The sequence below is a fragment of the Camelus ferus genome, chromosome 34 (assembly GCF_009834535.1).
Source record: "Camelus ferus isolate YT-003-E chromosome 34, BCGSAC_Cfer_1.0, whole genome shotgun sequence".
NCBI classification, from domain to species: domain Eukaryota; kingdom Metazoa; phylum Chordata; class Mammalia; order Artiodactyla; family Camelidae; genus Camelus; species Camelus ferus.
Genome location: NC_045729.1, coordinates 18134198 through 18162065, shown reverse-complemented (window position 1 = coordinate 18162065; position 27868 = coordinate 18134198). Strand labels below are relative to the sequence as shown.

The 27868-nt window shown below is 55.6% G+C and overlaps 1 protein-coding gene across 1 annotated transcript; it reads left to right on the top strand.

The window, feature by feature from the left end:
* Window positions 1-372: 372 nt before the first annotated feature.
* CCND2 (cyclin D2) lies at window positions 373-27855 on the top strand. The gene is made up of 5 exons (XM_032473362.1): window positions 373-866; window positions 2624-2839; window positions 5409-5568; window positions 13932-14080; window positions 22554-27855. Exons 1-5 carry the CDS (start codon window positions 672-674, stop codon window positions 22701-22703), a joined length of 870 nt encoding a protein of 289 aa, XP_032329253.1. The 5' UTR covers window positions 373-671; the 3' UTR covers window positions 22704-27855.
* The last annotated feature ends 13 nt before the right edge of the window (window positions 27856-27868 follow it).

The window sequence follows — 27868 nt, the reverse complement described above, 5'->3', positions numbered from 1 at the left end:
TGTGTGAGGATCAGTTTTGAAGAAGCCAGAGTCGCAGGGTCGTATTTTGGCATGATGCACCTACCGAGTGTGCACAGTCAGAGGGAATAACTGGGAATCAGTGGGGTTTTTGTGGGCTCCCCTCTCCGGGGCCCCTGGCTTGCGGGGCTGGGTAGAGAGTGAGGTCTTCGGAGAGCTGAGGGAGGGTGGGGGGGACGGGGGACCGCGTTTGAAGTTTGGTCGGGCCAGCTGCTGTTCTCCTTAATAACACGAGGGGAAAGGAGGGAGGGAGGGAGAGAGAGATTGAAAGGAGGAGGGGAGGGACGGGAGGGGAGGGAAGGGGAGGAGGAACTGGAGAGGGGAGTGAGGCGAGAGGGAGGAGAAGTAACTGCCCAGCCAGTTTGCGTCACTGCCTCGCAGAGCAGAGAGCAGAGCGAGCTGGGGAGAGCAGACAAGTTTGAAGGGGAGGGCAGGCAGAGTTAGCGGCCCCCGAGGCGCTCCTCTCCCACCGCCCATCCCTTTCCTGTCTTCTTCCCCTCTGCTTCTCTCTCTGCCCTTAACTTTTCCCCGAAAACCTCTTATTTAGCCAAAGGAAGGAGGTAAGGGGAACACTCTCCCCTCCCCCCTCCAAAAAACCCCCTAACTTTTCCAGTCCGGAGATCGCAGGGGAGCGAGTGGGCGCCCAGCTGGCCATGGAGCTGCTGTGCTGCGAGGTGGACCCGGTCCGCCGAGCCGTGCCGGACGCCAACCTGCTCCAAGACGACCGCGTGTTGCAGAACTTGCTCACCATCGAGGAGCGCTACCTTCCCCAGTGTTCCTACTTCAAGTGCGTGCAGAAGGACATCCAGCCCTACATGCGCAGGATGGTGGCCACCTGGATGCTGGAGGTAAGTCTGCAGGCAGGCACTCTGTCTGTCCCCGCCCGGACCCCCGACCCTACGCGGAGACCCTGGACCTGGGAGAGGGCAGCCTCGGCGCCCGTCTCCCAGCTCCCATGCGAGAGGTTACCCCGCGCCCTTGGCGAGACGCATGGCTTCCTTTCTGTTCCTTGTGGGGTGCGAGATTCACTAGGGGAGGGGGAGGGGGGAAGGAGAAAAATCTAGGAGAAGCGAGGCTGTCCTGGGGCGGGGGTGGGGGAGCATCCCGCGCGCGTGTGCCTGCATGTGGCTGCCTCCTCTTCCCACCCTCCTCCCGACCTGTCTTGCGAAGCCGAGGCAGCTTTCGGTGCCTTGAAGAAGGGAGGAGGAACGTGAGCCCAGTCCCCAAAGTTAAAAAATGAGCTCCCCCCCAAGACCAGGGCAAACTCTTCCGAGCCTTAGGTCCCCGCATGTGGTCGCGACTCCGCGTTGGCACTAAGGGGGGGGGGAGGGGGAGGGCGGAGGGAGGAGAAGAGAAACGGGGAATTCAGGAGCCCCGGAAGTCACATTGAAGGAACGTGTGTTTTCGGGGAACCCAAAAGGACCACTTCTTTCCCCTTGCTCCGAACCCTTGCCGAGCGAGCCGTGTGCCCACGTCTGCACGGCTCCGGACCTGCCGGGCTTTCGCCATGTTGCTTTGTAAAGTCGGGGTGGAGAGGCTGGAACCCGGCGCCCGCTCCCCCCTCGCACCCCACTATTCCAGACACCCTACTTCCGATAGTGCCCTCCCCCCAGACCCCCACCTCGCCAAGGTTACTTACGGTTCGGCCTCCAGTTTCCTGGGTGCGGAGATTTGGGTGGGGTAGGAGGGGGGAGGAGGTGTGTGCAGGAGGGATAGCGGCCCCCCCCGAAGGAGCGGCCGAAGCCCCCCGCGCTCTTCTCCCGCGGCTCCCCGTCCTCGTCTGTCCCCCAGTCGTCACCACCGTCCCCGGCCTCTGCCCTTGCGGGCCGCAGCCGGACACTCCCGCCGCGGCGCTCACCCCTGCAAGTTTCCCCTCGGGATCCGAAGCCCCAGGGGTCGCGGTACAGACCTTCCCGGCACCCGAAACCTCCGTTTCGGGAAGCCGGAGGCCTCTGGGGGGTTTTCATGCCGAAAGGGCTGGTGTGGGATATTTCCTCGATTTTTAATTATTTTTTGAACCCGTCTCCCCTGCTCCGACTCCGGCCGCCCAGGCTGCGCGGCGCTCGCTCCCTCCGCCCTCCCCCTCGCTTCCCCACCTCTCCCCACCCACCCCCCCAAATGCGGCGCCTAGGCCGCGGAGACCCTCCCCGACAATTTTTTCAATTGTCGGGAATGATAGAGAGGGGTCTGGCGGTCCGGATGGGACCAAAAACGAGACCCCCGGAGCCTCCAGAATATTTTTATTGATTTTTTGAAAAGATGACGAAATCCAAAAAAGAGTGAGTGAGCGAGTGCGGAGTAGCGCGCGGCCCACGGGGGCGGCGGGCCCGGCGCTGCTGCGCGGCGCGGCCTCGGCCGCCCGGCCTCTAATCCACCTCCCTTCGGAGGTTTTAGGCTCCCGGGGAGGACCCCAGCACGGGCGAGCCATTTAGATTTACCCCAATTTCCTCGCCTTCTCTCTTATCACTTACGCTACTCCCCTCCCCCTCCCCCCGCAAAAATTCAATTTCTGTCCTGTTTCCAGAGACTGCGTCTTCCTCTTTAATTCTCTCTTCCTGATACGACGCTCTCCCCCGACCCCGACCTTTTCCCACCCGTGTCGTAGGTCTGCGAGGAGCAGAAGTGTGAGGAAGAGGTCTTCCCTCTGGCCATCAATTACCTGGACCGCTTCTTGGCCGGAGTCCCGACTCCGAAGACCCACCTGCAGCTTCTGGGGGCCGTGTGCATGTTCCTGGCGTCCAAGCTGAAAGAGACCATCCCGCTGACAGCCGAGAAGTTGTGCATTTACACGGACAACTCCATCAAGCCTCAGGAGCTGCTGGTAATGACTGCCTCCTTTCTCCTGCCTTTCTGCTCTTCCTCCTTGCCGGGCCTTAGCCTGATATGCTTCGACCATCTGCTCCCAAAACAAATTCTTAGGACCCCCAAATTACCCATCCCTGGAATTTTCTCACTTCTGGGAACACTCTCCTTTACTATGAGACTTCTTGTGTTCCTACTGTGTGCTGGGCATGTGCTAAGTAATTCTGAGGCTACATGCATGGATAAGATTCTCAAGGTTTGTGTTGGTGAGATTCATTTGCCTGTGTGCGTGCGTGCGTGCGTGCGCGCCGTGTGTGTGTGTGTGTGTGTGTGTGTGTAGGGGAGGCATGGAACATGGTAATATTTTAATTAAATCGTAGGGGAGGCATGGAACACAGTGGTAGTATTTTAATTAAATCCCAAATTTCCAATCACTGAATTCTGAGACAGTCATGGACTTCTTACATGATAGGAACGTGTTGTGTGGTGTGCCTTCTAAGAACCCCGGAGTTCAAAGGTAGGTCTTAGGTATCTCTTAAAGTCTCAGGACAATCTGCACGTAGTAGCTGTTCACTAAATATCTGCTCATTGACTTTTGAGCGCAGTCAAATCTGGCCCCTTGTTGGAGGATTCTGAAGCCTGGATTCCTAGCTCCAGTGGTCTGTGACCTCTGTACAGACACAGGGGACCTGTCTGGACTCTGGTTTTCTGCCAGCAAACCTTTTTCCCACCCATTCGGACTCTTGTCCCCTGCAGCCTTGTGCTTACAACGTCCCAATCGCAGCCCCGTGGCATTGGTAGAGCGGCTCCGGGGCCCATGTTCAGGGATCTGCACACCTATCTCTTCAACTGTCTGGGAAAGGGGCCCCTCTTCCCGCCCCCTCCTCCTCCTTGCTGCCGGGGCCTGCCCGAAGTCCACAGGGCCGGCCTGGCTGCCAGAACTGAGCTCTTTGTGAGCAGCTTTCCTTCCTGGGGCTGTGCTGCCACCTAGCGGCAGACATGTGCAAAGACGGGGAGGCATCTCCGAGGATGCAGAGGGGCATGAATGACCTCACCTTTGAACAGCAGCCAGATTTCAGCTGCTTCTGGTTTGGTCCGAGAGGCCCAGAAAGGTGCTTTCTTCTGGGAGATCTGCTTCCTTTAATAATGGTACAAGTCGAGTGGTGTATACTCACATTCCCTGCGGGAACGCATGGCTGGAATTTCAGGCCATCTTGGAAGACGCTGGTTGTGTCTATTGGGTTTTACCCTGAACCTCCCATAAAAAGCCAAGGCCGACTTTAAAGCCGGGAAAGAAAAAGTTGTTAGAATTTGGATCCGGTTCTTTTTCTCATGGGAGACCAGGAAAATGGCTCTTCCTTTTGCTTCACTGTTTCAGTATGTTGGTGTTTAAACATGGGGTACTTGGAACACCCCAGATTTTCCAGGACCTCCCAAGCGAATTTATATTGCCGCAGACCAACCTGTCTCTTTCCATTCCCTGTCTCGTTATCCTGGAAGTTGAGATCTGGAGGAGTCCTATTTTACCAATGAGAAAGCTGAGGCCAGCGAAGGCGGGAGTCAGCCCAGACCACACAGCCAGCCGGTGCCTGGGAGGGGAAATGGGACTCAGTAGGTCAGGATCTTAGGGGGAAGGGGAGCAGGCTGCACTGGCGAGCTGGTCTCTTGCTCTCGTTTGTCTGATGGTGATCGAGCAGTAGGCCTGTTCGCCCCCCGACCGCACGTATTTTTAAGGCTTTCTTTTTGGTTTGCTTCCCTTTGAGCACAGTTCCTCCAAAAGTACCTTCAATAGGGGGAGAGAAACAAGACTTTCCACGAGGTGGGCTGCTGGTGACAGGCCCATAAGAGACAGGGTTGCATTGCGTCCGCATTTCAGCTGCGGGATTCCATGACCTTGAACAAGCACCTTCACCCTGCCCTGAACCACCTCCAGCTGCAGAATGGGGTTGCCAGTGACCATCTGGTCCTTCGTGATAACAAAGGCCCGTGAAACATTTAAGGGGAAGGGTGCTCTGTGTTTGAGTATCATTTCCCCGAGATTTCCGCATCATGTGTCCAGGGGAAAGTGGGAACAGCAGAGAAAAGTGGCACTTTTTGGCACCAACTACAAGCAAGCTAATTGGTTGCCAAGGATTTGGGCCAAGAAACTTAATTTTGAGCTTTAACCGTGTACATCATTTTTCCATGAGGATTAAAAAGACTGCTAATGCAGCAAAGAGGCATAGACAGTAAATTCCTACTCAAGGGCCACAGTGACCTTGGCGCTAGCTTACTGTAGGTACGACCTTCTGGGTGGGTGGGTGGGTGGGAGGGGCCACAGCCTCGCCTGGAAGTCCGGGTTGGGGGTGGGGGTGGGAGAGGGAGCCAGAGAGGCAAAATAGAGGCAAGTGCTGTCTTGGCACCAGCTACCTGAGCTCGTCACCGACTTCAAAGCTTTGGGGCTGCTTGATAAATGGGCCCACCTCACAGTCTGGTAGCGTCCTAATAAGCATTGTTGATACTAGTCCAGATCCTGACCCCTCAGGCCCTGGACACCAGGTCAGCCTGTGGGTTTTCTTAGACCCTTGCCTTCCTCCCTCCCTCGCCAGGAGTGGGAGCTGGTGGTGCTGGGCAAGTTGAAGTGGAACCTGGCAGCTGTCACCCCCCACGACTTCATCGAGCACATCCTTCGGAAGCTCCCCCAGCCCAATGAGAAGCTGTCTCTGATCCGCAAGCACGCGCAGACCTTCATTGCTCTGTGCGCCACTGGTAGGAGCCACTCCAGGGGTTGGGCGGGGGGGGGAGGGGGAGGGGGGGATGGGATCCTGGGGGAGGCAGCCTGTAGCCCTAACTTCTGTGGGTTGGGGGTGGTTTACCGGAGAGGGTTCTCCTGCGTAATCTCGAGTCCAAGGTTTCATCCTGGGGTTGGCTTTTTCCTACCTTTATCTGAGCTCGTCTATTTTTTTTCTCTGCTAAACTCATAAATGGTTTATGAGGACAGGTGTGGTAAGGGGGAAAAAAACCCAGCGCCTGTTAAAATATTCTTTATGGTGTCTACAGCGCTCTTTGAAGATTACATATACTGCTCTCGGCTTGTGTTTAAATCTTTAATCTTTTGAGGAAAAGGATGGCTTGGAGATAAGCCCAAGCGGAAATTTGGGGGGAGCAGGGGCAAGTGCAGGTTAAAGGAACACTGTCAAGATAAATACAGGCCGCCCTGGAGCAGTTCTCTTCGGCTGTAGGGCATTTACTGCCTTCTGGCTGCCCCCTCTCCTGGGTGGGGGTGGACCTGTGGGGTTTTCAGCAAGGACCTGCGTCCTGAGCCTGCGTTCTGGTGCCTTCCCTCCACATGTTACTGTTTGGATTTTGGTTACAGCCTTTAGCTTCTGCAAAGCTTCTTGGCATAAGAGCTCTACACCCACCAGGCTGCTCCCACAATTGATACATAGGCCTTGTTTGCTGTGCGTTTTCCTAATAAACTGAAGGCAGTGATTTGATACTGTCTCATCAAACGGCACCTTGACCAATTTCTACTGTATTTTTCCCCTAATGATAGCAGCCATGGGAGAGACTCTGAATCTGTACTTGTCCAAGGCAGAAACATCAGAAGGTCCTGTTTTCACAATCAGAAACGTTAGGTAAAGATGTGACGGGGTAAAGCTCTCTCCCCCAAGGAGAGCAGGGTTCACGTTTGCTGGGCGTGTGCACTTGAGTTGTCAGTGGGTCGTGGGGGTAGACTTCTTTCAACATCTTGTTACATGTTTCTCTGCCTGCGCAGAGGGGCGTCTGCAGCAGCGCATCGCTCTGGCCACAGTCAAAAGGTCGGGAGTTGCTACTTACTACTGGGTGACCTCGGGTAGGCTTCTTGACCTCTCTGAACCTCAGCTTCTTTGTCTGCAAAACGTGCCTATTGCATCGGGATCCTACCACCTTTTCAGGGTGGTTGTGGAAATGAAAATCGGCGTGCAGGGAACCAGGAACCTTCATAAACCAGCCAGCACGCCCCGATGCTAACTGTGAAAGTATCTCTTGATTTTGATTCTTCTGTCTAGGGCGGGTACAATGACTGTCCCAGCCGCCCCTATCTGGGTCCAGCAGGACCTGGCGCTCCACCCGGCTGGCTTGGAGGCAGGGACCAGCCGCCCGCAGGGGAGTCCAGGGCAGGCCCCCTCCCTGAGCTCCCCTAGTCCTGCGCTGCAGCCCCGCGCCCTCCGCGGGAGAGTCAGCTGCGCGGATGTCCTTGCTGCCTTGCAGACAGTGACCGTTCTTTTCTCCCCCTCGTTCTCCTGCTGTCTGGCCTGCGCCCTAGGGGTCAGCCCCGTATTGACTTACTTTGTCTCCCAGGCCCAGCTGGCCCTTCCTGTCTGCTGTCACTATCCACTGTGGAGAAGGGGTCACCAGCCCTTTTCTCTCTGGCCCTCCGACAGCCGCCCCCTGACCCTGCACCCCACTCCCACCCCATGGCCCAGTGCTCGATCGTCAGCGCTCTGCTGTGACCTCGTCTCCCATGTGACGCAGCTCTTGGGGTCTGTCTACCCACTCCTCTCTAGTCTCTGACTGGGGTCAGGAGGGTGGGGGGCGTTGTCCAGACTACCAGCAGATCCCCAGATTCTGTGAAGGCCCATTATCCAAACTGGGGGATCCCATCCCCCACTCCTGGCCTTCTTGCCCAGATCCTTGGGGTAGCTGCCAAGTTTGGGGCCAGAGTAGGGAGCCTGGGATTCAGGGACTGAGGACAGAGGTCCAAGGGGAAGCAGAGGAAGTCGTGAAGAGAGAGGAGCTCACTTGGGCCAGAGCAGGCAGAACTCCTCCGACCAAACGAAAACCACGGGCCAAGTACTACGTCCCGGGGCAGGCTGCTCAGAGCACCAGGAGGTTCTCAAGACATTTTCTGGGTCTAGGAGGGGTGAGCCTGTCTCGGAAGGCCTTTCTATCCCCTCATCTGCCCTCGAGCGAGCAAGAATGGCTGGGTGCCATGGCATCCCACCACGAGGGGCTTGACAGCAGCTGGCCTGATGGTCTGAAAGCCAAGGGCTGCTTTTCTTGAAGGAAACACCTTCCAGTTAGATGAGAGTCCACATCCTGGGACCAGGGTGTGACGAATGGGCGGGTGCCCAGGACAGGTCGGCAAGTGGCAGGCACTGGGGACAGAACCCCAGGGAGATGGGTCCCTCCAGCCTGCTCTGTCCGCCCCCTGCTCCCCATGGACCCTGGGTATTCAGCCTTGGAGCTGAAGGGCTCCAGCAGCCAGGGGCGCAGAGGCCCCAGCAGATCCGGAGAGGGTGGCAGCCGACCCTCAGGCCTTGTGGCCAGTTTAGGGGAAAAGCTGCTGTGAAAGAGCTGGCAGTGGTCCCCTAGTCTGCGGGGAGCCCATGTGTGTGAAAGGGGAGGAGGCCGTCTTCCTGCTCAGGGCTGAGGCTTAGCGTGCTGGCCAGATGGGGTGGGGGGTGCCCTGTTTCCTTCCCTGCTCAGCCCTGAACAGCTCCTGGGGCGGAGACTCCGGCTGGTCCTGGTCACTGGAGGCACTGGGTTGAGGGGAGACTTTCATAACCGCCAGCGCTGGGCACTCCCTCCCTGGAGCTTTGGATGCTGGGAAGCAGACTGGGCCTGAGCATCCTGGTGTGGCTCGGATGGTTGAGCCCCCAGGTCGTGAGGAAGGAGACCATGGAGATGACTCAGGATCGCGCTGGAGTAGGGAGATTCTTGATGCATGATGTCATGCTCAACAGATGATTCCAGTTAGTCTAGAAGAGCCAATGGCATTGACTTTGAACTTGGTGTGAGGGTGGGGGAGAGGGTGCTTAACCTCCCTACCCATGGTGCCCCGCATCTCCTCTTTTTGCCTAGGAGCCCCCCTGCACATCAGGGGCTGTCCAGTGCACGAGTGCCCTCCCCCCCAGGGTCCCCGGGGCCTGGGCCCCAGTGGTGAAGACACCCCAATGCTTTCCTTCCTGCTGTAAGAGGTGTCTTGTGACTCTCCACCCCCAGGTTATAACGGGACAGTGGGGGCCCAGAGAGGGTGCATGACTTGGCCCCTGGTCCTGAAAGGGAGGCCTGTCTGAGTGGTCGGAACATGGAAGGAAGAGTCGAAACCACTTCCATCCATGGGCCTCTGAGCTGCTGTCACCACTGAGAGGCCGAGGGGAAGTGGCCTGCTGAGTAGGGAGTCTGGTTCTTCCGTGAGTGGGGCCGGTCTGGGTCTGGCTGTAAGGTGGGCAAGGAGCAGGCTGCTGGCCCTCACCCAGCCCCCTACTTCCCCCAGGCCTCTGGAGTTAAACCCCCCATAGCTTGTCAGGCAGCTGGCCCCACGAGGACTGGGTGTGCCGAGCCTGCTCTGGGGGCGGCAGGTGAGGTGTGAGCCGCCAACGTCGTCCTGTGGCCAGTGAGCACCCTGGCTTCTGGCCTTTGCAACCCCCACTGACCGCAGGTTGGAGGAGGGGAAGCAGCGCATCTTGGGTTCTCTTTCCCTCTCTCGCCCCCTAGTGGTGAACAAAAGCACAGCGCTCGTTTGGCCATCAAGGCCTCAGCCCCTGAGCCAAAACTGGGGGGCAAACCTAATCTGCAGTTTCAAACCTGCTGAGCTCAGAACCTTTTCTCCAGTGAAATCTTGCCAAGCCGATGAACGTGGAGCCTTTCTCCTGCGCTTGCCCAGATTAAGGAGCCCAGTGGGGCCCCAGGAAGTCCTTGGGAGGTTAAGGAAGGAGCTCCACGGGGTCCCACAGCCCCCAGTCCCCGGATGGGACGGGTTCCCGTCGCCTGGACTCGAGTCAGCGCTTCCTCCTCTGAACTCTTCTCCCACTTCAGATAGGAACGAAGACCCTGTGATCCCAGTGGGGAGTGGGAGGGGCCCTGAGCACTTCACCTTCTGGTTAAGACATTAAAAAGCCCAGATTGCAGAGTGCAGTTGCCTTGATCTTACACCCAGGCCCGGCATCAGACGTGAGACAAGTCACTCAGGCTCTCGGGTGTCATTGGTTCACCCGGGAAAGGAAGTGTCTGGAGACAGATGGGTGTCACCTTGGTTTTTGTTGACACCTCCCTGAGGAAGCAAACAGCAGCAGGGCTGCCTGTGCTGGTTGGTGGAGCTGGGGTCCCCCAGGGCTGTCCCCTGCCTCCATCACCTCGTGGGGAGGGAGGAGGTCAGGTCCGAGCTGTTGGCACGTGGGGCTCTGGGTGAGACCACACCCGAATGAGCGTGGGCCTCCCTGGATCTCGCCCCTTTCTGACAAGGCAGCAGGCGGTGGTGGGGACTTGTTGCAACATACACACCCTGACAGTCGGAGGAGCCTCCGGGCGGTGCAGAGCCCTCGTCCTCCCGGCCTTGCCGTGCTAGGCCTGCTCTCGGCATCAGCCTGCAGCCCCGAGAAGCCAGGCTCCTTCCCCTCCCCCTGCAGATCCTGAACAGAATCTCCAACAGTCGGAATTGGCCAATACCGCAGGAAGCCCCAGGGGTCAGAATACCGGGGTGATGACAGTGACGGTGGTGGCGGACTGCTTACCCTGAGTCAGGCGCTGTTCTCGTCACTAAATCCTGAGAACAACCCTAGGAGGTGGGTAGAACTATCATCCTTATTTGCAGGTGAGAAGACAGAGGCTCAGAGAGGTCGGGTAACCTGCCCAGCTTCGCACAGCTGGGAGGTGGTAGGACCAGCCTCCATGGCCCGCACCTTCTGGGGCTTGGAGATGCTGGGCCCAAACTCTCCCATCTCCTTGGGGAGTCCTCTTAAGTGTCTCCGATGCTCCTGGCTGCTTGGGCACTGCCTTTCTCTGAGGAGTCCCTTTCGAAGTCACCTAGCCATTCTGAACGCACCATGCTGTGTTGTCACGCTGCTTTCTGCGTCTCAGAGAAATTGTCCAATCTGGACTCATCCCTGGTTAGCTAATTGTGTCCCACTCTGCTGGGGGAGAAGGGAGAGGGTGTGTTACAAAGCCAGGCACGCTTCACCTCTCCGGGTGGGCAGCTCGGGGTGCAGAGACCCTCACCCCTGAGTGTGCCCTCCTGCACCAGTGATGTAGAGATTTCTGGGAGAGTGTTACTCGGTATTTTATTTTTGCTAAAATAAAATATTTCCTCCACCTGATGGTGGGAAATTTACATACACCTTCTCTGTATCCTCTTAGCTCCCCAACCTGCGTGCCTGGATACGCATTTCTATTTTTTCTCTTTTTCTGTATGTATGGACAGTTGTAGCATGGGCTCATGAAGTTTGATTTATTTTTGGCGCCCCCCCCCCCCCCCCAAGTGGATACTGTGAACATTTCTCAGTACTGTTTCGTAGCCGAAGTTTAAGGTCTCCACAGGTGAGTGTGGAGGGCCAGCTAGGGGAAGGGCGCGACCCTTCAGCTGTTTGATGCTGGTGTTTCTCTCTCTGCTATTTCCCCTACCAGCGGAGAGGGGGTGTCCCTGGGTGTGGTCTTGGGGCAGCCCCTGAGGCCGGGCGGAACTGGTCTGTGGAGGGAGACGCCTTGTGACTCTTGCCGCCTGGTGGAAGCCGCACTGTGTCCTGTCCTCTCTTCCTCATCCTTTTCCTTGGAAGTCATCCTTCCTCCAGAGCCTTAAGTGAAGGCAAATCAGAGCTGGAAGGCCCCTGGGAGATTAGGCAACCTAGTATCTTCCAGCTTGTGGGCCCAAACTATAAAGGAAGAAACACAGCTTCTAGTGCCACTCAGGGGGCACATCAGCTACATCAACCGATACAAGAGTTTCTTAAGACAGTTTCTACTCTTACTACTCGGGGTCACCTCCCGAAGCCTTCTGTTCCATTGTGTTCCAGTCAACAACAACACCACACGGTCACGACCCACCGATGAACTTGGTGACCTGCCGATGAGTTGAAGTCAGGAATACTAGTTAGTTAGCGGGTCTAACTCCCCCCTCCTCTTAGACAGCGGGGAGCCCAGGGGCTCGGAGGGCGGGGTCACCAGTCACCTGCCAGGGTCTGGGGTGGGGCTGGGCCTGGCTTTGCAGCGGGCATGCTGCCTTCTTTGGGCAGTTGCTCAGGCATCCAAAGAGCGGCTGTGGGGCTGGCCTGGTCCCTGCTGCTCCTTGCCCCATCAGTGCCATGGGCTCCCTCTGCATTTTCCTCACAGAAGAAGCAGGGTACAGTCCTGGGGGCAACTCCAGCACCGGCTGCACCACAGGACCATCCATGTACACCCCCCAGCTTGCAGAAGTTAATTCATTTGCTTAAAGTAGGAGTTGACTTGCAGGCAGCAGGCTACGAAGAGAGGCATGTGTGGGGTGGGCTTCCCGGTCTGAGGCTGGGTGGAGGGGGCGGGGGTGGGGGCATCTCCTCCCGCCCTGCCCTCCCCTGCCAGCTGCTCCCACCCCGGGCCGCTGTGGGCCCAGGGCCATGGGCTGGCGGCCTCCTCCGCATTGTGACTGTCACAAGGGGAAGCTAACGAGGTTACTGGGCAGAGAAACACTCGTGATGAGACCTACAGCAGAGCGGGAGGCTGGCTTCGTCACCGTCCAGGGGACCGAGAGGGGCTCTGGACAGCAGATACTGGAGAGCAGGTTTTGGGTGGAACGCCAGAGTAGACAGCCCTCAAGAGGTGGAAACGGTGAGTGGGCTAAGAAAAGAAGGCCAAGGAGAAAGACAGACAGACAGGCGGCCAGGCCTGCTGTGTTCGTAGGATTCAGCCAGGAGGGAAGCGGGCAGGCCTGGCTCCGTGACCCAGCACCATTTCTGAGCACATCCCTGACTTGATGGGGACGGTGGGGTCACTGGGAAAAGTGCTTCAGCGGAATTCATTGACAGAAGAGCAAGAACGGGTGGCGTGAGCTGGGGCTGTTTCTGCGGGGTCAGCCTAGTGCTTCTGCTGTAGCTGGAAGTGTAACCCACGTCTTCCCTCTGCAGCAGCCCCGCACCCCCCAGCCTTCCATCCCCACACTCCGTGAATTCACTAGAGTGACGGCAAAACTAGAGAGAGCCCCCCGCCCCGTGGCAGGTTCTCTCCACCCGGGACTTCAGTTAGGACGAGGGACGAAACTGTGGCCTCTTTCACGTGTCAGCACAAGGCGGGGGGTTGGGGGGGCTGCGGAAAGTCAGAAGGTTTCTCAGCCCCAACGTTAAGGTAATGATTGTGTGCGCCTTCCATAGGTGACGCGTGGGTGACACGGGTGGGAACGTGTCAGGTACTGGACGTGCTGGCAGGTGGCAGCTGTTAGCAGCAGGAAGAGGGGCGAGGGGTGGGGATCCTTCAACCTCCTTCGATGCGCAGCAGCGGCAGACTTGGTCTCCGTCAGAGGAAACTGATGTTTGGGTCCCCAGGTGATCACGGGAGAGCCTCCTCTGTTCCTGCTCTTGGAGAGGTGGGGGTGGAGGGGGTTTGAGCCCCTCGGATTTGTCCTCGTTTCCCACTTCTTTCTAGCCAACCCCCACTTCCCTGCAAGAAGGTGGGGTCTTCAGGCCCGAGAGTCATCACATCTTAGCCAGGTCACCCATCTGCTCGGATGCGGTGGTCAGTGCCGAGCGCGCGGGTGAATTCCTGTCCTTTCTCCGGATGTTCTGAGGACCCTTGACTTTGGGGGGAAGAGGAGGATAGTGTAAAATCCCACCTCGTTTCCCTTTTTTTTTTTTTTTAAATAAAATCATCTTTTTTGGTTTGAGCCACGTTAGTCCTTGGGGCTCGTCCCAAGAACATGGCAAAGTCACATCAGAACTGTCATCCTTCCTAAGACATACCTGCTTGTTACCGCCCCCTCCTTCTGACATCTGGAGCCCTGGGCCCATGTCCCCGGTATGGCACGTGGGTTCAGAGCCCCTGCTGTACTCCCGCCATCAGCCCCAGGGAGGGGAGACCACGTCTCACCCACCTGCCTGCCCACCGGAGCCGGACACCCCAACCCCATTACAGCATCGTGGGACTGAGTGGGGAGGAACCTGGGTCCTCCGAACTCACTGCATGCAGTCAGATCAGCCCTACCCTCCCTGCTCAGTCTCCTCCTTTCAAATCTGGAACCACCACTGTGAGGGCAGAGGAAGGGCGTCCGGGGAAGGAAAGACAGGAGAGGATGCGTCTGTTGGGTCAGGGCTCATGGGCAGCTGGTCCACTGCCATCCTCCAGCCGCGCGTCTTCAGGCTGGGAGCCGGCCCTGTGCCCTGACCACCTGCCTCTCCTTCCCGCAGACTTCAAGTTCGCCATGTACCCGCCGTCAATGATCGCAACTGGAAGTGTGGGCGCCGCCATCTGCGGGCTCCAGCAGGACGAGGACGTGAGCTCGCTCACGGGCGACGCCCTGGTGGACCTGCTGGCCAAGATCACCAACACGGACGTGGTAGGTGGCCCCGTCCTCTCGGCTAAGACTGGACGTCTCTTTCCTCAGCCAGTGGGTGCGAGATGCCGTGTCAGAGGTCCCTTTGCTGTTGGTTTCTGTTTTCTAAGATCAGCACCTGAGGTCGTTCAGAACTCAGCAGGTAAGGCCTCCAGCTAAGGTTTCTGGAGCCGTGCGCCATCAGCTGGAGGACAGAACTCAGCAGGCCGGCCGAGGGGGCGGGAGGGCTGTTTACTGATTTCCTTTGTGGCTGGGGCTTCCCCATCCGTCTGAATTGTTGCTTCGTTTCCATTTATGTACAATCCTCAGCCTGCGTCTCCTCCAGTGTGGAGCTTTCTCGTCCGCTCACACGCGCCGAGGCTGGAAGGCGCGGCCAGAGCGAGGCTGTCCCGCGGCGGAGGGCGTGGGAGGACGGCGTCTGCCCCCGCCCACCTCTCAGGCCCGCCCGCCTCTCACTTCCCTTTAGTTCAAGGGGATGATGGATTAAAAAGCACTTTAAAAAGTACAAGTGCCAGACAGATGCAAGGAACTATTATTAGCTATAGATTTTTCCATTCTGGGTGTCCTGTGGACAGTTCGGAGGCTGTAACTCCTGGTTGCCAGAATTCAAAGCTCCTTAGAAGAGGAGAGGTTTGGGGCCAGACTGGGCTCTAATGAGGCTCTGGTTCGGCTGGTTGGAGGTTGCAGGCTTCAGAAGGTCCCAGTTGCTTGATTCCGTTGATTCTGAAGGTCAGGGAGGCAGGTGGTGAGGACAGGTCGGGCCCGGGGGGGGCAAGGGCGGGGGCTCCCAGAGCTGGGACAGGAACCTGGAGGCTCCGACCCTGCCTGGCCTGGGAACTCGGAATTCCTTCCCTGCTGCAGTGCCGGGATCTTTTTGTTTGTAAAAGGCCTTTGGTTTAAAGCAATTCGACAGAGGGGTGTCAGCTCTGAGGCCCTCTGGAGTCACCATGGAGAGGCTCGAGAATGCAGGGGAACTTCATGGTCACCCCCTCAGGACGTTCTGGGGCATCTGAGTGCCCTCCTGTGGGAATATATTGAGGTCAGGGGTAAATGTGGTTTACAGGCCTGCGGCTGGTGCCTGCACCTGGGATGCTGAGCAGAAGGTTAAATGTCAGAGCTCCCAAGGCTGCAGCTCGCTGGCTCCTCACCGCCAGCCCATCCCCCATATTTTGCCTTGGCCTTCATTACCATCTCAAGGAAGTGGCGAACCGAGGGGCTGAAGGGCTTAATGGAACCTCCCCTTCCCCTCAGGCAGTTCTTAGATGTGCTTTTTAAGTGCTGGCTCCAGGGAGTATAGCCTGGAGGTAGAGTGTGTACTTAGCTTGAGGGAGGTCTTGGGTTCAATCCCCAGTGTCTCCATTAAAATATATATATATATGTATATATGTGTGTATATACATATATACATATATATGGCCAATTACCTCCCCCCCTTCAGAAAGTGCTGGCTCCGAACAGGCTTTTAAAGCATGCTCTCCCAAACACATACTGAAAAGACCCTCCAGCGCACCTTCCCGTGGAGAATGCTCTTCGAGTCCTCTCGACACAGACCTTGGACAGAATTTACCTTTACAGAAGCAGCACGCTTCCTTCCTTCTCTGACCTCCTATTAAGGCCCCTTGCGGAAAGTCCAGCCCCTCCTCGACCCCCGAGACAAAAATGTCCACGACAAGAGGCTGAGCCCTGCCATTGTAACCCCCTCCAGATAATCACAGATGCGGCCTGACGGGCTGGCTGCACACCGGGTCCCCGGCCTGTCCCGTACCTTTCGGTCACCTTTTGTTGGCTTTAGGTGGTCAGAGGTCACTCCGGGGTGCCCCTTGAGCTCGTGGGCTGTGCCTTGCTTTTCAAGACTGCAGACCAGTCTCTTGTTTCGTGCTGGAATTACTGCTTGCCCGGTTCAGATACTGCGTAGCCAGGCTGCATTCAAGTCAGACTCGGTTAACTGGATACAAAACTGGCTTAGAGGTTCCTCCTAAAAATCGCGGCTGTGGAACAGAGATGTGAGCACTCGGGTGCCTTATTCTCGCCAGTGGGCCTGGGGTTAAACATTTTCATGTTTGAAACTGAAGCGTGCACATCCCACTTATTCAGGGAACAGTTCGAGACCTCGGGAAGCTCCCAGCTTACCTCTGGTCCCCAGAGCCTGGCTCCCTCCTGCCCTCCCTGGGGAGGTCCCCAGTGGCCAGCTGGCTGTGTGCTGACCTCCAGGCGCCAGGGCTCCTCCCGCCCCTCAGCCTGTCCCCATTGAAGAGCTGAAGCTCCGAGTGCAGGAAGGGGAGAGGCAAGACTTCAGGATGCCTTGGCATTTGAGGGAGGCGAGTCTTGCTTCCTGGACTCTGTTTACCATTTCAGGAGACAGGCAGCAGGGCATTCCAAGCGCTGATTCCCTGCACTCCTGGGAGGGCTTATTAAAGGCCCACTGGGCACAGGTTGTCACATTGTGAACAAGGCACAGGGACCCAAGGCAGCGCGGGAGGAGTCGGGGTGGTGGGCAGCACGTGGAACATAAGAGATGAGGTTCCTGTCCTCAGGAAATGCCATGATCGTACAGAGAAGCCACAATAAAGCTCACAGATGAGTGGAGGGGAAGTGATGTGTTGGCAGCTATAAATGCAGCAGGAGGTCAGCCTGCAGGAAGGCGCTCTGCTCTCCAGGCCTCCTGTGAAACGCGGAGTAGGGACTGTCACGTTTTCATCACTTCGTGATAGAAAATGTCCTTGGGATGGAGAAGGAGAATGTGGTATGCACACGCAGTGGAATATTAGTCAGCCTTAAAAAGAAGTGAAATTCTGGCATATTCGTCAACCAGCACGAGCCCTGAACGTGTTAACAGACATAAGCCAGACACAAGAAGACAAACAGTGTATGAGTCCACTTATACGGGGTTCCTAGAGTCGTCAGATTCGAAGGGACAGAACGTGGAATAGAGGTTCCCAAGGCCCAGGGGTGGGGGGATGGGGAGCAGCTGTTTTCTGGGCATGGAGTTTCTGTTTGGAGAGATGGAAAGTTCTGGAGATGAACAGTGAAGGGACTTGCCGAATGCACATAATGCTAACACTGTACACTTAAAAAAATGATGAAGAACGTAAATGTTATGAGATGTGTGTTCTGCCACAACAAAAAGCTGTGTGTATACACAGACACGTGGAATGTCCTGGGGCCACACTGTAAAGTGCCCAGAGGGTTGCACTGAGCCCTCCGTCGGGCTGCCCCGCCGGCCCTGGTGCCCGGCAGACGGGAAGTTGGGAGGAGCTGGCGTTTTACCCCAGACCCTGCAGTTCTGTGCAGCCCCAGGCACCTGGCACAGGGGACCCCGTCCAGCTGTGTCCTCCATCCACGGATTGTCCAGGATCAGACTGGACAGAGGGCCCCCTCAAGTCCCCCAAAATGGCCAGACCAGTCTCCCTGGCTCCCTGGCGGGCGGCAGGAAGCCTTGATAGGAGGGACCCAGGCGGCTCTGAGAAAGCTGGTCTCTGTTGCTTGCTCTGGTTGCCAAAATAAACCGGAATGCTTCATTCCAAAGAGAAGGCTGAGTGAGAAGGCTGACAGTTTTACAGGGAATAAAAGTCTCCGAGGGTGGTATATTTTAAGGACTCTTTCCTTCCACTCAGAAGTGTTGCTAAAAACAGACACCAGCCAGAGAGGCTGTTCTGGCTTTGGGGGACCATCTAAGGGGGCATCCATTGCCAAGGGTAAGTTTAAGAGGGGGGACCGGCACTGTCCCCTCCCCAGCAGAATCGAGGTCCCTCTCCCATCTCCTCGGCATCCTGCTCGCTCTTGGCACCAGCGTTTATCTCACTGTTGGCTTGTCTGTGGACTCTGAACAAGACCCGGCTTTGACTCAGCCCTTTCTCCAGAGCCCCTGCCCCTGTCGCTGGGGGTTGTTGCTGACCAGAGAGCGAGAGGGAGGGAGGAGGAGGGAGGAAGGGGTGGAGGACAGAGGCGGGCAGGTGGGTTTCAGGGGTGCCTCCAGTCCTCTGGTCCAGCCCGCTCCTTTGGAAAGCTAGCTGCATCTTAACTTCGCCAACGTGCCAGGGGCCTCGGAACGTCGTGCAGCTTTATCTTGGATTGAGTCGCTTCGCTGTTCCGTGACACGGTTTTCCTAAGTCACTAGTGCACAAGTTTGGTTGAGGCTCACGGGCCACGAGGATGTGACATCACTGGAAGACACGGAACAGAACAGGCATAGACCAGAGTCATCGGTCTGTGTTTATCCTTTTCTACCTTGGTTTCCCCAGAACTCTCTGTCACGTGCTTACACGTTGCGCAGAGAGGATTCCAGGATACCCCCTCCCCTAGGGTCATCCTGGCATATTATGGTCCTGGTTGTCAGTGAGCTATCAACAAACCGTCTGCAGAGCCGCAGAAGACTTGGTTTGGACAGCGTGTTGTTCGTAGGGTCCCCAGCTTCACTGGTTTCTCAGCCCTCATAGCACACCCTGCCCTGAAGACCCTTGGGTCCCTGGGACCATCCTTTGTGGACTGGATGGGGCCTGTGGTCAGGACCCTCCAGAGGAGTCTCTGGAAGGGAAGCAGGGGGCGGGGCAGCTGACGGAACAGACTTAGAGGCCGATGCCGCCCGCTCCTGCCTCATTTTCCTGCGGGCCTCATTTGGTATTCAAGGAAATAAGCCAAGCGGGCCGGGAAGGAAGGAAGAATGAGACAGTTCCCTAAGTTGTCTCTGCCTGAGTTGGCCGCGGGTCTGGGCTCATTCAGCCCTTTGTCCGCCTGTTGAGTGCAGTGCGTGTGTGGTGACAATGCCGTGATGCAGTGACACTGAGCGCTGGTGGTAGGAGTTCCGCCGCCCATTCATGGAGGCCGAGGAGGGTGCAGGGCGCGGAGCCGGAGCCAGCAAGCAGAGGAAGTCGGGGCCGTGGAAGGAGTGGGGATCACAAACACGGCTGTCAGGGCTCCGGGGCGGGGGGCGGGTGAGGGGGGCACACGTCATCACTGGGGCTGGAGGTTTGCCCGACCTCCAGCGCTGCGGAGTGCCACCTGTCCAGGCTGACAGACGAGCACTTGTGGCTCCGCTTTTAATCAGCTTAATTTGGGGCATCACGACACAATGGCTGGTGCTCTCGGAGGCCGCCCAGAAGCCAAGGAGCATCTTTCCATGGGAGGCGCTGCCGGGGTCTCCTGGACCATGTGCTCCGTGTCCCTCTTTCTTGGAGATTCTCTGCTCTGCCTTTCCTTACAGCCCGGAAGCAGCAGAGGGATGTGGGGAAGAGGGTTCTGGAATTGGAGGCTCGCCCTTGGAAGGCCAGGGTTCGCTTTTAACTAGATGGAGCTGGGGGATGAGCCAGCATCAGTGGTCCAGCTGTGGAGTGAGGGCCTCCAGAAGCCTGCTGGAGCCCCCGGCTGTCAGGCTCTGTAACGGTGGTCGAGTGTCGCCATAGAATTCCGCCTCCCTGCCCTCCCGCTCTTCCCCAGCCTCACCTCCTGTTCCCTTCAGGCTCTGCAGCTTGTCTCCCTTTTAGTTCCTTCTTGGGGCTTGGCCCCCTCCTCCATCCAGGTCATGCCCCCCCTCCCCCAGTCCCAGGCACCGTCCTGCCGGCCAGGGAGGTTGGGAGCCCCTTGCGCAAGGCCTGCTGCCCTGCCCCCTCCCCCTCCCCCTCCCCTCACGTCCCACCGGCTCCCACCCAAGGAAGGCGCACGCTCGCTGGGAGTGCAGTGCAGGCTGTGGGCTCTGTCTCAACGAAGGGGATGCTGATTTCCCTCGTGACACAGTCAGGGAATAGAATGTTCAACATCGCTGGTACCAGACAGGTCATTTTTCATCTAGCTGAGTGGTCCTCGCAGCTGAGACTCGGGCTGTTGGTAGCCAAGTCGTGCAGAAGTGGAACCAGAGGAGGGGTAGATGGAGACCTCGAGCTTGCCAGGAATGGGGACACAGCCCGCCCCGAGAGCATCAGCTTCCAGCTCTGTCACTGATGGGCCTCTGGGGTTCAGGGTGCCTCATTCCCGTGGGAGCCACTGCAGTCGTCCTTTTTAAGCAAGAGCTGTCAAACATGAAGAGCTGGAACAAGTCCATGCTGTGCAGCACAGGGAACTACACCCAATGTCTCGCGGTCACTTGTGATGAAAACGAATCTATGTGTGTTCAGGTGTGACTGAAGCACTGCTGCCTGCACGCCAGAAGTTGACACAACGCTGTTAAGTGACTCTACTTCAATTAAAAAAAATCACACAAACAAACAAAAAACATGGTCAGGAATGATTTTGATTGAAAGGAGGGTTGGTGTTTTCATATGAAATCTTCCTTCGTTCTATTCAGGAAAGCTTATCATGTGTTTGTGGCTGGAACTTATGTACATGTGACATTTGGTGCCTGTGTTATCTTGAAGTGCCCTTGAAGGGACTGCCCAGTGTGCTGGCCCTCCCTGTAGGACTTTCTCCAGATTCTTCCTTTAGGGTCTCAGGCTGCTGGAAGGGAAGGCTGGATGCCAGCAACTGTAGGAATATTGGTGACCCAAAGAGAGACTCTCTGTGGCCCCAGATCAAGTTCTTCAGCTCTCTGGACCACCCTGTCTCATTTGAAGGGCCACCTATCTTCGGATGCCGGTGTGGCTAATGCAGTGATGATCTCGGCACCCTGAGTCGGTCAAATTGTCGGGGTGGCAGGGGTGCTGACCCAGATGACCTCTCCATGGGGCCAAGATAGAGGATCCGAGGAATGAGACTTGGATAGGGTTGGCCGGGGGCTCCCCAGGGGATGGTCGGGATGAGTTCTGCCTGTCATCGTTTTTTGCCTTGTTACCCTTGTTAACGTTCAGATTCGTTTTTTTAGATTGGAAGGTCTTCCGGGTCTCGGGTATCTTCCACAGAAATGCAGGTGCCCCGACAAGCATCATGCCTTTAGGTTTAACCGTGCAGCACCTTCGTAAGCGGTGAGGGAGGGACCAGAGACCAGCCACTGCAGGGGCCTTGGAGGAGGAGCAGGGGGTGGGTGGCGGGTAAGGCCCGTCAGCTTCCTCATCACTGGTCAGGGGCTCAGGCAGCTCAGAGGACGTGACCAGAAGAGGCTGGTGGGACATGCTGGTGGGTCCTCGGCAGTCAGCCCCTGGCTCTTTGTCTGCTTGTTCAGGGTGGACGGAGAGCTCGGCGGCCGGGGTACGTCTGCCCTGCCGGACACTCCATCCCCGCTGCCTGATGCAGTGCCTGCCTCCCCTGTCCTGAGCCGACGCTCACTCGTACCTCGTTACAAAGAAATCTCGGGGATTCTTGCAGATTCAGGACTGACTTCTCATGATTCTTAATACGTGGTGCGTTGAACCTAGCACTTTATCTAAATGGTCTTGGTTGGTCCTCATTTCCTTAGCTTTATTTTACAGGTGGGAGAACCGAGGTCAGAGAAGGAAAATAACTTTGTTCCTGAGTAGTTCACCCCAACTTCATTTTAGACTTTTGGAAAATAAAGACAGCGCTTTTGTGTTTGGCAAACAGTGAGTTCTGGGCAGCGAACAGTACGCAGGGAAACAGACGAAAGGGAATCGCACACGAGACCTCGGAGACACCCAGGCAGAGTGGTGTCACATGTTCTCCGTGTGGAGACGCTGCTTACGAGAGGGCAGAAGAGGGCAGGAAAGCAGCCTTGCCGAGGAGAGAGGCTGGGGAATACCTACCGTGTGAGCCACTTCTTTAGCTCACACCCCGCTTGCTGGCGCCAACCGCAGCCCCTCCCTAGTGACACCCACGAATCGCTGCTGTGTCCCCTGGCACCCAGCTGACAGAAGCTTCTGCCTGGGGCCAACACACTCTGAATCTTCCCTACCAAATACAGACATACCAAAGCAGCACTGCAAATTCTTGCTTATTCCCCAAATTAGACGGCTCTGCTGTCCAGAATTTTGTAAACGTTCTGTGCTGTATTTTTACGAGCATAAAGGGAATGGTAAACAAGCAGAAAAACAGATCTGCCGGTTTTTAAGCACTTCTGCAGGGGATGTGGGGGTCAGTACAGGTCAGTCCATTCTCTTGTCTGTCCCTCAGGTGCCACGTGGGGGGGGGGTCTCGTGTAGTCTCACAGTCTGGGGGCTGGCTGTCCCGTTTTCCCCAGCACCTCCCAGCGTCCCAAGCAGGAAGCATCTCGCTGGCCCTCTGATGACCAGGCACTGCGTGGTCGGACGTGGCTTCGCACCTCTGCTGGTGCCGGCCTGATTCTCCTATGCTTACGGTTCCCCTGGGCTTCTGTGGGCTTCTGCTACCATTGCAGATTCCGACTAGATTGGTCTGGAGAGGGCCAAGGCTCTGCATCTCTAACACGCTCCCAGGGGTGCTGATGCTGCCGCTCCATGCCCCCCCCCCATTGGAGTGGTGAGGCTGCGCAGTGCCTAGAGGACGCACCTTCTGTAACTGTCCAAATTCCTGCCAGAAAGCATGCGTGGACTTGGGCGAGGCTTGACTCGTGTGTGTAAGATGCTCTGTCTCCCGCTGACCCTGCTGATGGCTCTGGTCTGCACCGTTCTCCTTCTAGGACTGCCTCAAAGCCTGCCAGGAGCAGATCGAGGTGGTGCTCCTCAACAGCCTGCAGCAGTACCGTCAGGACCAGGGCGACGGATCCAAGTCAGAGGATGAACTGGACCAGGCCAGCACCCCTACAGACGTGCGGGATATTGACCTGTGAGGATGTCGGGCGGGCCGATCGGCGGAGAGACGTGTTCAATCTGTTCTCTCCGTCTCTCCGGTTGTGTTTTGTTCTCTTGTGTTTTAGGATGAAACCTTAAAAAAAAAAATTCTGCCCCCCTACCTAGATCATATTGAAAGATCTTTTAGAAGTGAGAGATAAAGGTCCTATAAAAACGGAATAATTAAAAGCATCTGGTGCCTATTTGAAGTACAACAGAAGGGAATCCCTTATCTATGCGAACAGTTATTGTTTGATTATGTTAAAAGTAATAGTAAGATGCTTACAGGAAAACCTGCAAAGTAGCTAGAGAAAAAAATGTACGCCTGCAATATGGGAACAAATTAGAGGAGGCTTTTTTTTTTCCTTCATGTTATGAACTAGCATGTATACACCCCTTGTAGGATAATTTGGAGGATCTGCGGATGCCACTTGTGGCATGATTAGAGTGCAAAGCAATGAACTCGAGAAGGAATTAGAAATAAGGAGGGACGTGGTGGGGAGGGAGCTACCTAATAGTCTAAACGCGATCGAACCATTTTGGATGGAGAAGCGCCCTTGCCCCGACTGCCTGTTTGTTACTAAGTCAAGAGCGTTGCTAAGTCTCTAGCTAGAACGTTTGCTGTCTGCAGTAGCTGCTACCTAAGAGATGTGCTGTTTCGCCCGTTGGACGCAGGTCATCGCATCCTGGGTTTTGTGTTTTCGGACATCTTGCTGCTTCTTCCAAACATGGTTCGTTGCGGACACCACCCGATTTTTATCTAAAGGGGCAATCTAGCTATGGGCCATCCCCCACGCACCCCCCTCCAAAAAAAAAAAAAAAAAAACTCCTATGAAATGGAGGCAGACAGAGCCCGAGGGTGGGATCTGGAATGGAACCTTTTTCTCCTGACGTGTTAAAGAGAGTCATGTGACCTTGGCATCCCTCATTCGGAAACAGACGAATTTTTGGTGCTGATTGGCATGTCTGGTCCACAGGCGAGCGTTGTTATAAACCATTCCATTCGAAAAGCACTTTGAAAAATTGTTCCCAAGGGATAGATGGGATGGTTTATGCAAATCATGCAGAGTAGCTGCCTCCCTTCTTCTCCTGTCCCCCCCCCCCCCCCGTTGGGTTACTGTTCTCATCCTGTATCTCACATCCTCTCGTATCCCCACTGGGACTCAGGACACATCCCTTTCCGCTGAAATTCCCATCACAACACTCCTTCGAAAAAGCGTAAAAACACAGATCTGTTACCATTTCAATGGCACAGAGCGATCTTCCCCACCTCTGTACTTCTCCTTTGGACACAGAAAGAAACTTTACTGCTGGTGCAAAGGTCATCAGAGTGGCATTTTGTTCCCGGTTCTGTTTTTGTTGTTGTTGATTTCATTGCAAAGTTGCATTCAGCGTACTTGAATTTCTTTTGTTTCCTCTCCACGTCTTAGAGGCATTCAGTTCGCAGAGAGGTTGGAGCACCAACTTTTTTTTTTTTTTTGCACAATTATAATTGACAGGTAATGAAGCTATTAAAATATTTGCCTTTTTTAAGTAAAAAAAAAATCAGAACAGGGCTACTTTGAAGAATTATTTTATACACAGAGTCTGCCTTGTTTCGTAGTATGAGGGTTTAAGATGGAGAAAAATCTAAGGGTCTCTTATTTTTCATTTTATTATGTTCAGTTTTTTATTATTTTTTTTTTTTTTTTGCGCTGCTAAGAAGCTAAGAACATTCATGGTCACTCACGTTAACAGTGCGTAGCTGTCATGTCTCACCGTGTGCTGCTATCTTATAAACGTGTTTATAATATATTATTTTACTGCTTAAATTCCAAGTCCTGAAGTAGATGGTTGAGATAGGAGTTCTTCGTACTGGAAAAGCCCTTCCATACAGAGTTTGTTTTCTTCTGGTAACATATTCATGGGTTTTTTTTTTTTTTTTTCCTCTCTGATCACATCCTTCAAAGACAGAGTATCTTTACCTCAGGTTTACTGGACAAAAATCAATAGCTACAAAAGAAAATGGTTCATTTTTGTTCTCATAATACCTCACAACCGTACAGTTTCCGCTTGGGGGCCCGTTCGTTGGCAAGGGGAAGGCAGAGTGGGGAGGAGGCCGCAGCCCCTCCCAGGCGGAAGGTGGGGAATTTGGCCCCAGGGTCTCAGGCCCAGGGACCTCTTCAGTCATGAAGGTCATCGGGCTCCCATTTTGACTCCGGTATCCTCATCATGATGGAAAAAATGCAACTGAACCAAGGGGCTTCCCCTCCCCGGCAAGGCCGGCTCTCAGCACAGAGGTTGAGGCAGCGGGCCAGGAAGTCACGGTCTGCACTCGGGTACCAGGGACCGGGAGACCCACTAAAGAATTCCGGCGGTCTCTTGGGAGAACCTCACCTTGCAGCCCTTTCTAACGCAGGGCTCTCATCTGCTCCGGGTCCCTTCGTCTGGAAGCCTTCCCCTCTCTCTGGCCCCTTCCCGGACATGGGCAGCCCCCCCGCCCCCCCAGCTCAGGGTGCTCTCGGAACCTGCAGCAGGCTGGGGGCTGGGGCTGGCCAGCGCTATGCAAGGCCGGGTCCTCCGCTAAGTGGTTACAGAATGGTTTTCTGGTTTTAAATCGTGCGTTGAGAAATGGGTCTGATGAGTAGAGGATTGCTAGTGGAAAGGAGGTGGGGAGCTGCATCTCTCCTGAGACGCAAGTCCTGATGAGTCCATCTCACTCGCAGTGTGTTGGATGGGGTCAGGACTCAGCAGGTTCCTCGACCCCTAACGTTCTAGGGCTTTCTGGTGGGCCAGTGGGTGGTGAATTCTGAGGTTTGGGAGAGGAAGGCTGAGCAGCCCATGTTTGACCGAGAGCCCCACTTGGCACGGACCGCTCTTCTGGGCCCGGAGGGGCGCCACAGGATGGAGGGAGGCCCAGGCCCAAGAGTTCCCGGGACTCTCGGAGCCTAAAGAGACGGCCAGGTACAGATTCCTTTCCCCGTGACCAGCCCTTAAGCTCAGACAGGCAGCGAATGAGAGAACCTGACAAACAAGGAGGGGAACAGGCCGGCAGGCTCTCCCCCAGTCTGTAACTTTCCACTTTTCCTGGAGCCCCGGGGCCACTGGGGCCTTCTGACTTTTTCTCCTTCCCATCCTTGGGGCCTGGTGGGATGGGAGGGGTGGGTTTGCTGACAGGGACAGTGCCAGGTAATTTGGCCCTTCTGCCTGTTCCCTCCTGACACAGAAGTCAGCCTGGATTTGTTGATTGCCTGACAGCCTCTCGTCGGATCTCGGTTTCCTTGCAGGAGTCTCTGTCCCAGAGGAGTCTGGTTCTCCCCGTGGACTCTGTTCCTCTTCCTCTCCTCCCACAGGAGGGGTTCCAAACGTGTTCTGGCCTATTTCTGCCTTGTTGTCTTTCTATCTCTACTTCTTCCCTTTGGTTTTTTGTTTGTTTATTTGTTTGTTCTTCTCCATCAGTGGGGGCTGAGTTGTTGCCCTAGCCTGCCAAATTTTGTTCCTTCCCCTATTTTGGCCAAACCTTAGGGGGAAACAGCCTTGTACGCCAAAAATAATATGCTAAGCAGACTTCAGTACCACGCGGGCTCATGACGCCTAGAAGCCTGCAGGTGGAGGCAGGGGACAGGTGCCCCGGCAGAATGTCCCCCTGTGCTGAGAGGAGGGGCCTCTCTCCGAGGAGGCCGTACTCTGGAACTGACCCCACCCCACTGAGCAGCCCAGCCCGTCCCACAGCCCGGTCCCCGTGGGTCTGCCTGCTCCGTGCAGAGACTCTGCCCTGCCTCCCTCGTCGCCCGAGTCTGGCACACGTGGCTGGGGGTGGAAAGACAACCCTTCCCTTTGAAGGGGCTGCATCCCGGCCCCTTCAGGGGTGACCACGCAGCCCCGGAAGCCCGGACAGCAGCAGGATGGAGATGACTTCCTCAGAGAGGGCAGGGAGATTTTCTCTGCATGGGCCGCAGGGGCCAGGGCTGGGAGGAGAACGAGACTTGCACCTTATAGCATGTAAATAACGATTTTCTAGTTCAAGAAGAGCGTATTGGTAGAGTGGGCCTGAGGGGTTGGAACAGGGAGGAAGTCTGGGTAAGCCAGCTGACTTCTAAGCCCAGAGGACTCTTCTTCATGTATGTTTGAGACAGTCCGACCCTGAGAATAGCTTTAAAAGGGAAATCAGTGCTGAGACGGTCAAGTCCCCTGAAGCCAACAGATGGAAGCTCTGTCTCTGTGGCGTGCAGGCTGGCTGCTGTGGGCGGGGCCACTCGAACCGCTGTCCACTGGTACCGAACAGGGCAGAAGAGTCCGGGGGGTGTTGCCAGCATCCCCTTCCCACGCTGCCTCACTTGATTCTGGATTCGGAACAGCCCGGAACAGCCCCCTCAGCCAGAACGACCCTTCTCCTCTGTGTGTCTCTGCTTGTAGACTTGGCTTGGGCTGTCAGACCCGACCCTTGGCTCAGGTTTCGAAAAGCCATCGGCAGCATGTCCACTATGCTCACCAGGCTGGAGCTGCGACATTTATTCCTTTGCCTGCAGCCTGCTTTGGGGAAAAAAAGTGCCTTACTGACTGTAGCCATTAGAGTAGCCAGTATATTTTGACAGGTGCCTCTCCTTTGAAAAAAAAAAAAAAGTTTTCCTTTTTTTTTTTTAATTGGTTTTATTTCTGACTGCTGGCCAACTCTTAAATCCCCAGCAAATCACCGGGCCATTGGATTTTTTCCATTATGTTCATTACCTTTGTACCACGTACCTCAGATCTCTCTCTCTCTCTCCCTCCCAGTTACAGTTTCTCGTCTTGGACTTCTTTTATTATTATTATAATTTTTTTTTTTTTTTGCTTTAAAACAAGTGTGATGCCGTATCAAGTCAATGTTATTCTCTCACAATGTACTCTTTAAGAGGTGTGGGTGTGTATTTGGGGTGCTAGCAAGTGCTGAAGTGATGTGATCGGTGTAAATGGAAGGTTTTTAGGAAGTATGGGAAAACAGTGTTGTGTCGGCTGTGATGGTGACATGATATGTAGTCAGCTGCCTTTTAAGAGGTCCTGTCTGTTCAGTGTTAAGTGATTTTTAAAAATAATAACCTGTTTTTCTGACTAGTTTAAAGATGGATTTGAAAATGGTTTTGGATGCAATTAGGTTGTGCTATTTGGACAATAAACTCACCTTGACCTGAAAAATCCTCTGGCTGTT

Coding starts and splice junctions, on each gene's coding strand:
- CCND2 (XM_032473362.1), top strand. CDS start 672: ATGGAGCTGCTGTGCTGCGAGGTGGACCCGGTCCGCCGAGCCGTGCCG. Junction 867..2,623: donor TGGCCACCTGGATGCTGGAG/GTAAGTCTGCAG, acceptor CCCGTGTCGTAG/GTCTGCGAGGAGCAGAAGTG. Junction 14,081..22,553: donor AGATCACCAACACGGACGTG/GTAGGTGGCCCC, acceptor TTCTCCTTCTAG/GACTGCCTCAAAGCCTGCCA.